This window comes from Lagopus leucura, unplaced genomic scaffold (genome assembly GCF_019238085.1).
Source record: "Lagopus leucura isolate 7727_CA_CO unplaced genomic scaffold, USGS_WTPT01 Super-Scaffold_100044, whole genome shotgun sequence".
Classification (NCBI taxonomy): domain Eukaryota; kingdom Metazoa; phylum Chordata; class Aves; order Galliformes; family Phasianidae; genus Lagopus; species Lagopus leucura.
Genome location: NW_024962291.1, coordinates 3718883 through 3734175, shown reverse-complemented (window position 1 = coordinate 3734175; position 15293 = coordinate 3718883). Strand labels below are relative to the sequence as shown.

The 15293-nt window shown below is 36.7% G+C and overlaps 1 protein-coding gene across 1 annotated transcript in view; it reads left to right on the top strand.

Annotated features, from left to right (window-relative positions):
- Positions 1-1647: 1647 nt before the first annotated feature.
- CARS1 (cysteinyl-tRNA synthetase 1) overlaps positions 1648-15293 on the top strand; it is a 31231-nt gene continuing 17585 nt past the window's right edge. The window contains exons 1-13 of the mRNA XM_042884495.1: positions 1648-1893; positions 5275-5366; positions 6142-6230; positions 7059-7155; positions 7566-7664; positions 8624-8773; positions 9531-9671; positions 10430-10518; positions 11652-11773; positions 13301-13413; positions 13927-14055; positions 14341-14470; positions 14782-14885. Coding sequence (XP_042740429.1) covers positions 5289-5366; positions 6142-6230; positions 7059-7155; positions 7566-7664; positions 8624-8773; positions 9531-9671; positions 10430-10518; positions 11652-11773; positions 13301-13413; positions 13927-14055; positions 14341-14470; positions 14782-14885 — 1341 coding nt within the window. The 5' untranslated portion in view covers positions 1648-1893; positions 5275-5288. The remainder of the gene's footprint in view (positions 1894-5274; positions 5367-6141; positions 6231-7058; positions 7156-7565; positions 7665-8623; positions 8774-9530; positions 9672-10429; positions 10519-11651; positions 11774-13300; positions 13414-13926; positions 14056-14340; positions 14471-14781; positions 14886-15293) is intronic.

Below are 15293 nucleotides of genomic sequence, written 5' to 3'. Positions count from 1 at the left end.
CATTTCTTTGAGATATAGTTTCATTTTTACACAGATTATCCCTGCCATTTGTTTTTCCATCATTTGATTCATGGACACAAAATTCACTTGTCTTAGGTTTCCATAGTTCTTGAAGGTAACTGTTTCAAACTACTTAATCTGTATAAACATGTAAAGTTCCACGTTGATAAATATCAGTAAATATTTGGGAGCCTGAAAAGTCTGTAGTAAAAGTAACTGTGTGAGCCAAAGCCACATCCCATTCAGCTGGGTAAGGCTAGGTGTACAGCCTCACTGTGAACCATTACTGACTTGTTACTCCTTATTTAGAATTAACAATTACATGGACAGCCCTCGAGAAGGACTGGGAACATAGGGTAATTCTGCCTCAGAGTATGAATTTTTAATATTGTTGGTGACTTTTAGTTTTTATTTTTTCTACCTCTGATTTTTTACATTTGTTCTGATGGGCTCTGAAGTGGTGTGCCACTTATCTTGCTGTGCTCAAGAAAGTCAAACACAAATGTACTCGGCATCAAGCTGCCATTTCCCTCTTATCAGAGTTCCTCTTTTCCTTGAGAGCAGCTGTTTAATTTTTACTAGATTACTTTAATAATTGATTTTCATGCAGGAAATGAGTTGCTCGTGAGGTCCTAACTGATAATATTTGCATGAAAAAAAACTTTTTAGTTAAAGTTTTTCACACAGAGGGTGGTGATGCACTGGAACAGGTTGCCCAAGGAGGCTGTGGATGCCCCATGCCTGGAGGGATTCAAGGCCAGGCTGGATGTGGCTCTGGGCAGCCTGGTCTGGTGGTTGGCGACCCTGCACTTAGCAGGGGGTTGGAACTAGATGATCATTGTGGTCCTTTTCAATCCAGGACATTCTATGATTCTGCAGTTCCTTGCACCTTCCCCTACTTCCCTCGGGCACCTTTCATCCTTCCCTTCCCAAGAGCTTTGGCCTTTGGAAGCTGCTTGTGCAGAAAAGGTTCTGCCAAGTGCAGAAAGCAGCATTTGTGACAGTGATCCCTGTAGGATTCGGGAATAGGGACAGGTGTTCTATTACTGCCTCTCTCACATGTTATTGTCCTTGGCCATGTCTTAAATTACTTTCTTGGCTAACTACCCAAGCAGGATGGTGGCTTAATGTTTACACAGTGCTTTGAACGTGAACAGAGTTTCAGATGTTGAATCACCATAGGAAAATGTCAGGGTTAGGCTTCATATCCACTGGCTTGCAGAGGGCATGCCATTACTGTGAGTTCCCTTTGGTTGCTTCCTCTATAGGAGCACGTTCTTGTGTTTGCAAAGATGAGGCATAATTAAACCCGCATTGCCCATGTACCAAATAAATTGTAGAACTGAGCAGTTGTGAAGGAGAAGCACATGCCAATGTCCTTCTGTACATCTCTTTAATCATATTCATTTTAAGCGTTATTCATGTCTGAGGAGAGAGGGTGGTCTACGTACCACAGTGTGAGCATAAACCTATTAATTGAAAATGCGTAGTTATTCATTATCTTGTATTAAATACATTTCTCTCAAATTTCTTGTCAGTTGCCAGAGCTAATTTGGAGGGGGTGATGTGTAGTATAAAGATATATTTTGGTCATGGGATCTCCTTCTTTTAATGCTGACTAAATGTCCTGTGCCTCTGTCTTTACAGCTTCCAGCTACAGTTTTATTCTGAGCATTAGTGAAGAGGAAGCCAGGGTGAAGGCTTTGAACGAGTACCTGAGCACTCGTAGTTATATCCAGGGGTTCACATTTTCACATGCAGATGTGGAGGTGTTCAGAAAGTTTTCGGGGCCACCTGTGGACCAGTATTTCCATGTTGTCCGGTGGTACAGACACATAGAAGCAATCTATGATGGCAGCAGTGAAAAAAATGACCCTTGTAAACTTCAAACAAGTGAGTAATATGAACTTGGTGGGCAGGTTATAAACTAGCTGCCACTAATGGTTTTTCCTGCTGAGAACTAAAAGTTTCCTTTTGTACTCTCTTGCACAGTTTACAGTTTACTGTATCCACTTGTATTCAAGCTCATGAAATTCTTCTTGTGTACTGTTACTGTGTAACTGATGAATCCTGAGCTATTTGAGTGTTACAGCTGTTTCCACAACTCTTTGGTTTTAGAGCTCCTCAATGTTTGATTATCAAATCCAAATTTGATTATTTGTATTTTCTTTAGAAAGCTTGCCAATGAATAGTAAATGGAGATGTGGGTTTTGGCTGGTTTCCTACAATAGCCCAATTTGTTCTGTGATTTTTTTTCCCTCTTGTAATAAAGCAAACTGCATACTGTTTCTGAAGATTGTTATTAACACTGAATTTTGAAAGGAATGTTTGGGGTTCTTTTTTAATCCTGGTCATTTAGGAGTTGCTGATGATTTGAGGAAATACTAACAGGTTAATCCAGGTCATGGAGTAACCATGGGCGCTGGCATTTTTGGGAGCTGCATCATTCTCCTTAGATGATTTCCAGTGAGCTAGTCTAATGTAATTGCTTTATAGTGAGAGCCTCGCTCTGGGAGTCATGAAATAATAATAATAACACAGAGCTGTTTTATAGTGCTTGCAAGATCTGTAAATGAATGCAAAAGGTGTTTGTCATTTTGACTGGCGGTTGCTGACTAATATGACTCCAATGACATCTTCTCACAACCTGTCATCATACTGTTCTCAGTTCCCAGCAGAGCAGCAGTTAAAGTCAGACCCTATGAGTGGGTTGCGTATCCATGTGTGTGCCTCCATGCATTTCTGCTGGTTATTGATTTCCTTTCAGCAGTCGAGGGATCTCAGCTGTACCACTGGCTCTGGTAGCAGATTTAATGCCACTAACTGCTGTTTGCCTGCAGGATTTCATGGATCAAAGTGGGGCAAGACAAGAAAAGCTTTCAGTTTTCCTGTCCATTAAATCTTTGACGTTAAGCCTCTTTTCCTCAATGATTGTGTCTTGTTAGCTTTATGATCTGTGCGTATATATTGCAAGTCCTGAGAAAATGCTCTGCAGTGTTCAGTGTGAAATATCATATGGATCTGCCAGGCTTCTTAGGCCAGTGTGTTTTTGGATATATCAGAGTGCCCCAGAAATGGCTTAGAGCAAATGAACTTTGGTTCAGCAGGGGGAAAGTTGCTGTTGGCAGGGATGTGTTTGAGTGGACTGAAAAGCATGCCTGTTGCTTTGCCCTTGGTGTCCATGTAGTGGATATAATGTGGCAGCTAGCTCACAAACTGAGAAACTTCGGGGTGCAGTATCTTCTCCTTATCTCAGTTCCTTTGTTTGTTTGTTTGTTTCCTCATGTTTAGTCTGGTTATAAGTTTAAAAAAAGTAAAAATAAAAAAATGAAGCTTTACTGCTTTATCTTTTGTTAGACTAACCCACATAGGCTTCCTCCCCTGGGGGAAGCTTTAGCCGCAATTAAGCATACCAGGGTAATCTTCTAGATCAAAGAGTAAACAAATGCATACCTTGCTGTATGCTCTGTGTTATGGATAGACAGCTATAGCATTGAAGTCAGTAACGTACAATAAAATACATAGAATAAACACATTTCTGTGGATCCATAAGATGGAGATCAAATGGAGTCCTTTAATGAGACTGAGTACTGTGGTTATTTTTTTTTCTTATTTAGGTGGTTATTCAAAAAGAGGGAGGTGAGGAGGAGATTGCCTTTTTTTATACCACAGGTGTTTATGTAACTTGTAGGTTTTCAGTCAAAGTGTTTGTATGAAGGTATTAGAGAAACAGATTTCATAAAGAACATCCTCCGATAGAATCAGAAAGGCAATTTGATTGTCAAAACAAATAGTTTATATAATATTTTAATTGCAGTTTAAATGAGGATTCCTAAGGATGATACTGTATATATTAACCTGGCAGCTTTGTTATATTGTTGAGTTTTGCTTCCCTTCCAGGTTAACACAGTAACTAACACAACATCATTACAGCTATAAGCAGCCCTGTGCATGGCAAGCTGCAGCTCTTTGACAGATGACGTGCTCATGCTAGCCTTTAAAAAATGAATTTAATAATGTTAAAAATAGAAAAGCAAATAAATGCAAGGATAACCCTACTCAGTCCCACCCTTAACATGCAGCATCTGAAGGCTGCAGTGCACAGGGATGTTCCACCCTTCCAAAAATGGCAAGGTGTGTCCGATGCCCCCCAGATAGTACAGAATATTCCATGTTGAATGGCTCTTCATTGTTTTGAAAAGTGGTGCTTGGACTTACTGTCCCACCATTTAAAGTGAGCTCTTGGTATTCATTGTGATGGAAAAAAAAAAAAAGTTTTTGTTCTGTGAACACTGATTTGTTGAAACAGGATTTCTTCTGGACACAATCATCTTGGTGATGGTCATACAGAAAAATGCCAAAGCAAAAATCAGGAACTTGGCAAAGAAAAAGTGCTTTGAAATATACTGATGAAGTATAAACTTTCTGTTTTGACAACACTTTCACTTTGCTCTGTATTTTATATTACACTATTTGTGCATATGTAACACTGTTTAAGAATTTCTACTATGTTGCAAAGTATTGAAACTGCTTTATTCCTTCTTACCTTAAAGGCAGGTTTTAAAATATGAAAGTTCCCCACAAAGCAGTCGTTACACTTCTTCCAATCTCTGGGTATTGTTCACTAATATCACCTGAGCTTTATCTGCTTTTCTTAATGGCAGAATTGAGCCCTGTGCTCGATTGGGGTGTATCTATGGTAAATAAAATGTTCAGAAATGCCTTGTGCACATAGCAGCCATATAGAATTAAAAGGAAAAGTTCTCTCTGAACCTTTTGGTCTCTTCTCCCACTGAGTACACAGTGTTGATACTGGCTGTAGAGATAAAGTCAGGTTTCTGAAGACTTTTTTGCAAATTCTCTGTAGATCTGTGATGTGCTCTCACAGTGAGAACAGTGGCATTGCAGAAAGCCCAGGACTGCCATGACACCTTATTAGTATTGTGTTATGTTTATGATCTTTTGTTAATGCTTAATTGATTGCATGCTCTCACTTGTATACTCTTTTTTCCCCTCATTACTTAAATCAAAAAGTAATGAGTGGCAAATGAGGGGGCAGAAAATAAATGAGATTGAAAGTGTTTACTTTGCTTTTAGTGGCATTTTAGAGGCTTTAGCTCTAACAAACATAGTTTAGACTACTACGATTGGAGTTGTTTTCTGTAATTATACACACATATATATATATATTGAACTAACGATGTGATAAGGAGGAAATGTTACACTGTAAACTTGTTTACATTTTCAGTTCTCTTTAAATTGTGTTTTTCCTAGGTAAAGGCAAACGTATGCAGCCTCCTTGGTCTCCTCCCGAAGGGACAAAACATTCTAGACTCTGCCTCTACAACAGCCTGACTCGCAATAAGGTGACCAAATGAAAGAAAACTGAAGGTCTCCTTAAAACACAAATGGGAGAGTTGTCAAATGCTTGCTTAACTGTATTCCAAATCAATAGATAGGTTTCTGAGTTTTATTTTGTGACAAGAAGGTGACAGAGATGTTGCCTCAGTCAAGTGTGTATGCTGAGGCAGGTGCCATAATGTGCACAGTCAATATACATGTGTGTGTGTTCCTTAATGTGTAATATGAAATAGCAGTTTATCATCATCCAGAGTAGCCAGTGGTTCCTCTGTAATATAGATAAGTATAGGCAGCATAAACAGTATAAAATCTGTTTCTTTTTTATATGCTTTGCCCTGTGTAAAAAAAAGTCTTGCAAGTTATAAGCTTATAGTATAAACTGGCAAAACATCCTATGGTCTTGGTTGAAGGTGCTTTGGGAAGGAGAGGAAATGCTGAGAATACTGATGTTATATGGTACGTAATATTCAAGAATGTGTGAACTTGATATACCATATAACCTTTTTCTATGCCTAATGTTCCATTATACATGCACAACTTGGAAAATAGCTTGCCTAATGTAAATCTTTTTAATTTGCTATCTGAATTGATGGCAGTGCAGATAGCAGTGCGTGGCTGCTTATGTTCTCTCTTATGTGCTAGTGGTAACCTTTTCTTATAGTAAAACTGGGAGTGGGATAGCCACTATATTTTCATGTTCTGATATTCCAAACGTGGTGGTTTTGGTTGAGATCACGTCTTCAATTCCTTCTGCTCACTGTCCCATCCCTTTCAATTAAGGAAATATTTCAGCCGCAGAATGGAAAAAAAGTCACGTGGTATTGCTGTGGTCCAACAGTATACGATGCTTCTCACATGGGACATGCCAGGTACTGCAGTTCCTAATTTTGATGCGAGTAATAACATTGCATACAGTAAGAAAGGAATTAAATAGAAAAATATATGCAGAATTGCTCAGAAGGTAATGCCTCCTGTTAATTTCCATGGACACTCCAACAGATACAAAGAGCACACTAATACTAGTAGAGCAAATTCTCAGCTGCAAAACAGTTTTTCAACATAGTCACAACCATCAGTTTTGTGTTTTTGCCAGTGATGAGCAAGAGCCTGCATGCCATGCTCATAACTATCTACACCAGCAGAGGTGACCTGCTGTTGCCACTGCTGAAGTGCACCACTCACCGCCTCACTGTGCTCACATCCACTGCCTTGTCTCCAGAAATGTTCAGCAAGCATTGATGAATGTCAGTGGGTGCCATTTTTCTGCATGGTGGAATACAGTGACACACCTTTCCTTCATCCACGCTTCCACGTCTGACGCCATTTTGTCAGACTGCTCCTCCACTGCCATCCATCACATGGCACTAAAATATAATGGGAAGGTTCAACCTGTGTTGCAATACCACCAACATCCACCTCTGACATCATGGGCCAAGATAATAAAATAGAAGGCATTACTTTCAGAGCAGCCCTTGTACTTTATTTAGATGAGTGTGTTTCTGGAAAGTAGTTTTGTCAGACTCAACTCTTGAGATTTAGGGTTAGAAGTATATTCTGTTATTGTGTGGGGAAAAACTTTCCAGTATAAAAGGAAAAGTTGAAACTGCTACAGAAGTATTGGCTGAGGTTAAAGTGGTTATTGCATGAAATAGAAGTATGTTCAAGCTGTTCATTTAAAGAAAATGATATCTTTTTAGGTCATACATCTCATTTGATATCCTGAGAAGAATCTTAAGGGATTATTTTAAATTTGATGTTTTCTATTGTATGAATATCACGGATATTGATGATAAGGTATGATTTTTTTAAATTGTAATCTAAACTAGTAAGTTTATGCATGGAATTCAGAGTGTAATTGCCATTTGATAAGCCAAGATCAATTATATATACTTACTAAGGCATTTGTTTTAGACACAAAGTCACTGATCTTTCTTTTTTCTGAAGAAGACTTTGTTCTTGTATGCAAGTGAATGCTTTTATAAATCATGAGCAGTAAGCATTTTACAAAGATAACTTATTTGCTTGTTTAACTGCCTGTTGTTGACATGTAATTTGTTGAGATAGCAAATTTGCTGTGTATGGTGTTTGATTTATATTACTGCATGTGTTTCTTGTATCTTGTTAAGTACGTAGGGATTCTGAAAAGCATTGATGTTGAGTAGTTTATTTACTTTTTCTCTAACTATTGTGTTTCTGCTTTGCAGATCATTAAGAGAACAAGACAAAACTACCTTTTTGAACAGTATAGGAAGAACAAATCAACACCAGCTCAGCTACTTGAAGATGTTAAAACTGCCTCAGAGGTGGGCTCAGTATTTAATCCCTCATAGTGTCTTTAGTTCTTAGGAACATAGTAAAGTATCTAAAGAACACCCCAGACGTTGCTGCCTATTTAAACTTCATGTATGCTTATTTTATTCTATTGAACTGACTCCACATAAATAAGAAGTGTTACTGTGTTTCACATTGGTTTTTCTGTTGTTCTAGAATTAACAAGAACTATTTATAAAACTTGTCTGTCTCTGGTTGAGTACTGTATGTGTCAATGTGTATAATGTTGTTGGGTATTGGGGGAAAAATAAAAGTCTTATTTGTTAGAATGCAAACTTCAAAAGTTTTTAAATGGTGGTATGTCCATAATCTTTTAAAGCTGTAGATACCTGTGAGATTTCTCTTCTGTACCACTGATGATGGCCTTTGAAAGAGCAAAAAGTCTCCAAAGTTTCAGGGATTTAATAAATTGTGTATGTTGGATTAAAGGTGGGGGAAGGTAATTCTCTAGTCATTTTAGAGCTATGGATCACAAAGAGATTATTGGTCTAATGAATGGAATATGGGCCTAGGAATTAGGTAGCCTGGAAATTTTGCCCAACTGTCATTGCCTAACATACCCTTTAAGCATAGCATTTAATCTCACTGTTTCACATTGAAGCTTCTCCATTTCAGATTTGGGATAATTAACTACGTAATTGAAGTGATCAACTACATAGAAAATGGAAATTATTAATAACAGTACTTATGATTTAGTAATTTATAATGGTTTTAAAAAACCCAATTCAAATGTGAAGTAAATTTTTATGCTAGTGAATGTTCACCTTTGTTTCTGATGAGAAAGGTGTGTTTCAATAGTCTGATAAGAAGCTATAGGATAATTTATTATCACAAGCGAGGCACTACATGGCTAAGTTAATATGTTGTGTGTGGAATATAGCCCCACTGCACTACAAGTTGCTTGTTTTTTTAAACCTTTTTTTGATTGTAGCTCTTTTCAGTTAAATTAAGTGAGACAACAGACCCAGATAAAAGGCAGATGTTGGAAAAAATTCAGAATGCAGTGAAGTCTGCTTTTGACCCTCTACAAGAAGCTGTGCAAGCAAAACTCCCTGCAGAAGAGATCAGCAGATGTCATGAGGTCAGTTTGAGCTCCTTTTAGAATGATTTTTGTTGTGGCTTTGAAAATAATATTTTGCTTGTGGTAATTCCTGAAACAGTATTGAATATATACCAAAGATTATTCTAATTAGTGACAGTAATTCTGTTGACTTTCTTGGGCTTCAGTACTGTTCCAGTTACGAGTCAGGCAATAAAATAGCTAACTTTTAATAATTGGCTTCTGCATTCCTCTTCTCTTGCTTTCAGATTATTCCTGATTAGCAGTGCAGGAAGCATAGGGTATGTTCCCTCTTGCTGACATATCTTAAAAAACAAAACAAAGCACAACAATAGAAAAAAAAGCTACTATTGAATCAGGTGATATTATAAAAGTATACTGACCAAACAGAAAGCAATTAAAGTTTATCCAGATACACCTTTTGAGCTAGGAGTTGTTTGTTTTTTGTTTGTTTGACATCTCTTAGTATAGGACAGAGAAATATATCTGTGTTAGGATTCCAGTTGTTCAGATGCTTTTCATTGATGTGCACAGTGTAAATTGTACATGTTTATTAAAGTGACTGATAGGAAAATGCATAACGTTATCACTTGCATTCCTTTTTCTGGTGTTTTATCTGTACATATGAGAGACAATAAGATAAAAACGTGATTACTTTGTATTTGTACCCAAATGTCTTTTTCCTGGAGCAAATCTCACTGTTCGGGATAAGACCTTTTTACAGAGTTAAAAGAGAACAAGGCTTTGATCAGTTGCACTTGTAATTACTGTTTTATAGATACTATTGGAAGAAGCCAAAGATCTACTGTCTGACTGGCTGGATTCAAAATTTGGCAGCCAAGTGACTGACAATTCCATATTCTCAGAGCTCCCCAAATTCTGGGAAGGGGAATTTCATAAAGACATGGAAGCTCTCAACGTAAGTAAATTAACTCTTTTCTGTTTTAAAAGTGTGTATGCCATGCCTCATAATACCCAGAAAATGGTTTACAGTGCAGGTCCCTAAATACTTATCAAAAACCTTGCGTTTCAACCTTATAGATACATTTTTTTTCCTTTAATTTTTGATATGAATACATAGATAAAAAGTTAGCACATACTCTGTTTCTATCCCAGCAATCTTAGAACAGTTGTGCATGTTACAAGTGCCAATGGCAATCAGATCAGATCTGATGCATGTATTCCATCCCTTCTTGATCTGAAATGGCCTTAAAATCATTAACCGATCCAGAAATTTCAGGTATCCTGTTTGCTGCATGGAAGAGCCTTACCAACCCACTCATCACTGACTACGTGTCATTCTTCAAATTGTTTGGTAGCAATGGCAATCAAGTGCAGACTTATATGTTACAGGTGAAATACTGAGTCATGTGCAGTGGGTCAGAATAGCAAAAGTTTGTTTATTTACTTCCAAATCAAAGTGGCGTGCTGCCTGTTCTGACAGGAGTGTAGTATACCATCTCTTGCAGTGTTGTATTGTTAACACGGCCTTAGAGGCTGAGAAAAAATTGCCATAGCTCATCTAGCTCATCGTTGCAGAACAGAGAGTTTAAAGTAGGAATCAGATTCTACTGCCTTTTAAGCAGGTCACTTTGTGAGTATATGATACATATAAATATATATACATACAAATATACACTACATATATGTATAAAATGCTATTTTTTACTTTCTTAGGTCTTACCTCCAGATGTTTTAACGCGGGTTAGTGAATATGTGCCAGAAATTGTGGCATTTGTGAAAAAGATTGTGGATAATGGTTACGGGTAAGCTTGCTACTGAATGCCTTTGTGTGTTTATATTGTATCAGAGCCAGAATGATTGCTTTCAAAACTCACTTTGAACTCTGTTCTTTGGTTTCATATGGAATGGTATTCTTTTCCAAAAGCAGCGTTTCATCAAATAAAGGCATTTCAGAGTCCTTTGTGTAAGACCTGCTGTGTTTAACCTGATGAAAATTTGCTACTCTATACTTTTAATTTTCAAAAGGACAAGTTAGATTATTAAATTAATAGGGTGAAATCCTTGTTCCTTAAAATAAATAATCAAAGTCCAAATCACTTGAACTGAGTTTGACTTACAGTCTTACAGTTTTGACTTACAGGGGTTTCAAAACTATGTCCCTGAGTGGATTGCTGAATATCAGCTGTAAATAACATAGATTTAAAAAAAAAAACAAACAAACCGAACAACAAATTATTTTGAAATTAGAGCCTGACATTGTCTCATGCTTGAGAAAGCTGGGCTAATCCTCTAGAATTTCATTAGTATCATGATAGATTCCTGATGGAAATTTTTGAGTGTTTTTTCTCTTTTTGGCCTCAGTTTTTCAGTGCAGATATGTTTTTATTGTGAAAAAAGCAGAACTGTTTCAGTTGTCTTGCATGTTCTTGCTTTAAACCTACATTTTTCTTCAAAAGAAGAAAAAAAGGAAGACGATTTGTATTGAACTATGAGCGCTCATTGTGATCCTAAAACATTTTTCTCAGACTTCATCTCACATTGGCAGTAGAAAAAAAATCAACAAAGCAAAGGGGAACAAAAAACAAAATGGGCTCCGAAACAAATACGATTCTTGTTATATTATTGCAAAATATTAAAAGGGATCAGGAATGTTGTATATATTTGTTGGGACTGTTAATTTGGCGTCTCACCTCTTTGAGAACTTAAGAAAAAATGTTCACTTTCCCTTCAGTGAGTTTTTTTCTGACATTTAGTGGCTTATCTGAAGTATTTATGACAATGCCGTAAAACTTAGGTGAGATTTTAGCTCACTTTAGCAGCACCATACTGTATGTGGGTTTACGAGAGAGAGTAAGAAGGTTGGTGATTTTGAGTGTACAATTTAGTCTCAGGTCTTGGTAGAAAAGTAAGCTATGTAATTATCTGAACTTTTCAGGTATGTGTCCAATGGATCTGTATACTTTGATACTGTGAAGTTTGATTCCAGTAAAAAACACTCCTATGCTAAGTTGGTTCCTGAAGCTGTGGGTGATCAGAAAGCTCTTCAAGAGGGTGAAGGTAAAAAGGGGAAATAACATTTACATACATTGCTCACGTGGTGATTTCTTCAAATGATTATCTATTTTATGACAAATATTTGTTGATGATGTTTTTTTCTTCCTGATTCCTCTCTAATACAGAGAATTCTTGTATTGAACTAAATCCAAATATAGATCTTTTGATTAGACCTACTGCAACAGTTTAGCTTAAATAATGAGTTTTATCAAGCATTTTATCTACTCTTAATGTTGTACAATTTTAGTAGAAATCATCCATAAAATGTATCGTAAGCATATTAAAAGATTTTTTTTATGTTGTGCTTGTAGGCAGAATTAAGGTAACTATCAATATCTAAGAGACAAGACATTTAATCACATTTGATTTTTTTTTCTTGACTTAAACTCTGATAGCTGAGATTGCTTGTTCTGTGTGAAACAAAAGGTGCTAGCTTAAGCTGCCATCTTAGTGGCAACATGAATGCATCGTTGCCACCGTGCAAGCAAGCACAATGGTCTGCTTTTGCAAATAGAGACTAAAACAGAGTGATTAATGTAACTGAGACCACACATAGGCTTAGATTGCTTGCAGCTTAGCTGCTTTGACTTATTTGAGATGATTGCCCTGACAGGTGAAGTTATTTTAGCTAGCAGAGGGAGCAGAAATGGTGAATTTCAGAAACTGCAACTGATGTAAATAGATGGAAGAAAAATACTCTTCATGCTCAAAGTGCATAGTGACAAGAAATGAAAGAATGAGATTGCAAGTATCTCAAGCTGTATGTCAGAAATGACAAGTGTATCTTTGAGTTTCACTTAGTCTCTCTCAGGCTCTCATGTGGCAAGTGGTATTGTTGACGAGAGACAGTTTTTGACAGTACTGCAGAAATGGTAAATTCTCTTGTTTTAAAGATGTTATAGCAAGACCACCAAACAAGTGATCATAAAGAAATGACAGAAACTAATATGCACAGCATCTGTGGTAGCAACAAAACAATAAACTTGTAGATATTGAAGAATTACCAGCCATTCTGTGTAGCAACTGAGGCAGGGGATGTAAAAGATACCCTAGGACTGCGTTGTGTGCATATTAAGGCAAGTTAGTTAGTCTTGATTTTGGTACTTCTGATTTTGGAATGAATTGGTTTTCCAGTCTTATTTATCTGTGAATATGAGATTTCTTTATTTCTATATTTTGTTTTCTACAACTGGAACACTGGAATTGTGCCTTTAGAGATAATGCAGATGAATGTCGTGTCAAAACTTAGAAAGCAGCACAGCTGATACTTCTTGTCAGCTTTTCTATCAACTAAATATTAATAAAGAAGCCCGAAGAGTTAACAACGTTAATTATGAGGAATTTCAAGGGCTGAGTATTTTATCTTTCTTTCTTTTCCTTTTTTTTTCCTCTCAGCCTCATTCGGTGTCAGTGAGGCCAAAAATCAATAATAATTGTGTTAAAACAAAATGTAACTATTTATATATATATATATATATATATATATATATATATATTTAAATAAATTTTTTTTTTTTTTTCTTTTGAAAGGTGATCTGAGTATCTCAGCAGATCGCCTATGTGAGAAGCATTCTCCAAATGATTTTGCTTTGTGGAAATCCTCCAAGCCAGGAGAGCCCTCATGGGACTCTCCATGGGGAAAGGTAAGCACATTACAAGCAGGGTTTAGATCCTCCACACCTTATTAAGTAGCATGTTTTATATTTAACAAATACTATGGCTCACTTCATATAAATGTCTAGATTATGAGGATCTTGTATTCAGTTGTAAGTTCTATTGCTATAGTCATTCAGTTACTTAGAATGCATATCTATCTGCCTGTTCATCACTTTTTAAACAGAATTCAGCACGCAGACTTATGATGCCTGTTATTGGTCAGTCATTTATAATCTTTATCTCCAAAGATTTTTCAATTCTCATTTTTCTTAGTGATGAAAAATCAGCAGGATAATCAAGGCATCACAGATGTATGTGCCATGTTTGATATTCAAGTCCAACTGTATACGTTTATAAAGCTGAGTCTTAGCTGTTCTGTTGTTTTTTTTTTTCTTTGATAGTACTGTATCTCATTTTCTCAGTGTAACTGCTTAGGGGCAGAGCAGTGAAATGGGTGGAAGAGGAAGACAGGTAGTCAGGTAACACATTTGTCTTCACAGGGGCGGCCAGGTTGGCACATTGAATGTTCTGCAATGGCTGGATCCATTCTGGGAGAGTCGATGGACATTCATGGAGGAGGGTTTGATCTCCGATTTCCTCACCATGACAATGAGCTGGCACAGTCTGAGGTGAGTGAGCTGTTTGTCACTGGCCTTTAGTTTCTGCAGTGATAAAGCTGTCTGCTTTGCTGTGACTGCAACCCATGCAAATCTGTTTTTTTTTCCTCTGCTTTATAGTTTTGTTTTTTGAACTTTAATATTTTAATTTTTCTTATTTTTTAATTTGCATGTATTTTGTATAACCATCCTGGTATTTTCCTCCCTGTTTTATTCCTAAATTATCATTGTTTAGGTTACATGTGTACACAATGTTAAGTCTTCTGTGTGTGTGTGTGTGCTTGTTTTTCCCTGCAGGCATACTTTGAAAATGATAACTGGGTGCGATATTTTCTGCATACTGGCCACTTAACAATAGCAGGCTGTAAAATGTCCAAATCTTTGAAGAATTTTATCACTATAAAAGATGCACTGAAGAAACATACAGGTGAAATTTAGTTTAGAATTTGAATGTTTTTGATATAGTTTGAGTGCTGTGTGGTAATTGAGGCTTATAGTGGAGTTTCCAAAATTGGCTAAGTTTAAGTGTCTTTTTTTCTTCAATAACGTTAGAATAGCTACTCCAGTTCTCTTTGGTATTATCTGTATGGATAATAGAGTTCTCCCTTTTTTTAGTAGATGTATTAAGAGTAAGGATATTAATAATTGCTATGTTCTTAGCCATGACAACTTTGGAGGCCATAAAAAACTTTAGCTTATTATGATTATTCTTCTTGTTTATTTTGAAACTTCTAATAGCACGGCAGTTACGATTGGCTTTCCTCATGCACTCTTGGAAGGATACACTGGATTATTCAAGTAATACCATGGAGTCAGCTATTCAGTATGAGAAGTTTATGAACGTACGTAAGCTTTCCTTTCCTCCTCGAGATGTTAATACTTCCTGAAGCCATAGCATATTTCAAGCAATAGTACCCAAGGATGCATAGGCCTTATCCCCAGAAGGAGTTTGCTTTCTGTGTTGATTGGGTGGATCTTACAGTATTTCTTTAGAACATTCAAGTGTTTCTATTGAACATTTAAACCATATCACAGGCAGCAACATTTCTTTGCAAATGGGTGCTTTTTCCAAGTTTTGACAAGTCTGAGCATCTTGCCACTGAAACACAAGATTAATTTCTTAGTTTAGCTTGCTTAAAGGACTCAATCCGGCAGACATTCTCATGACATGTCTATCAGATCAAACTTGACACAAATATAGTTAAGGGGATATATCATTGTTACCTTGTCTCCTCAACTAATACATCAAA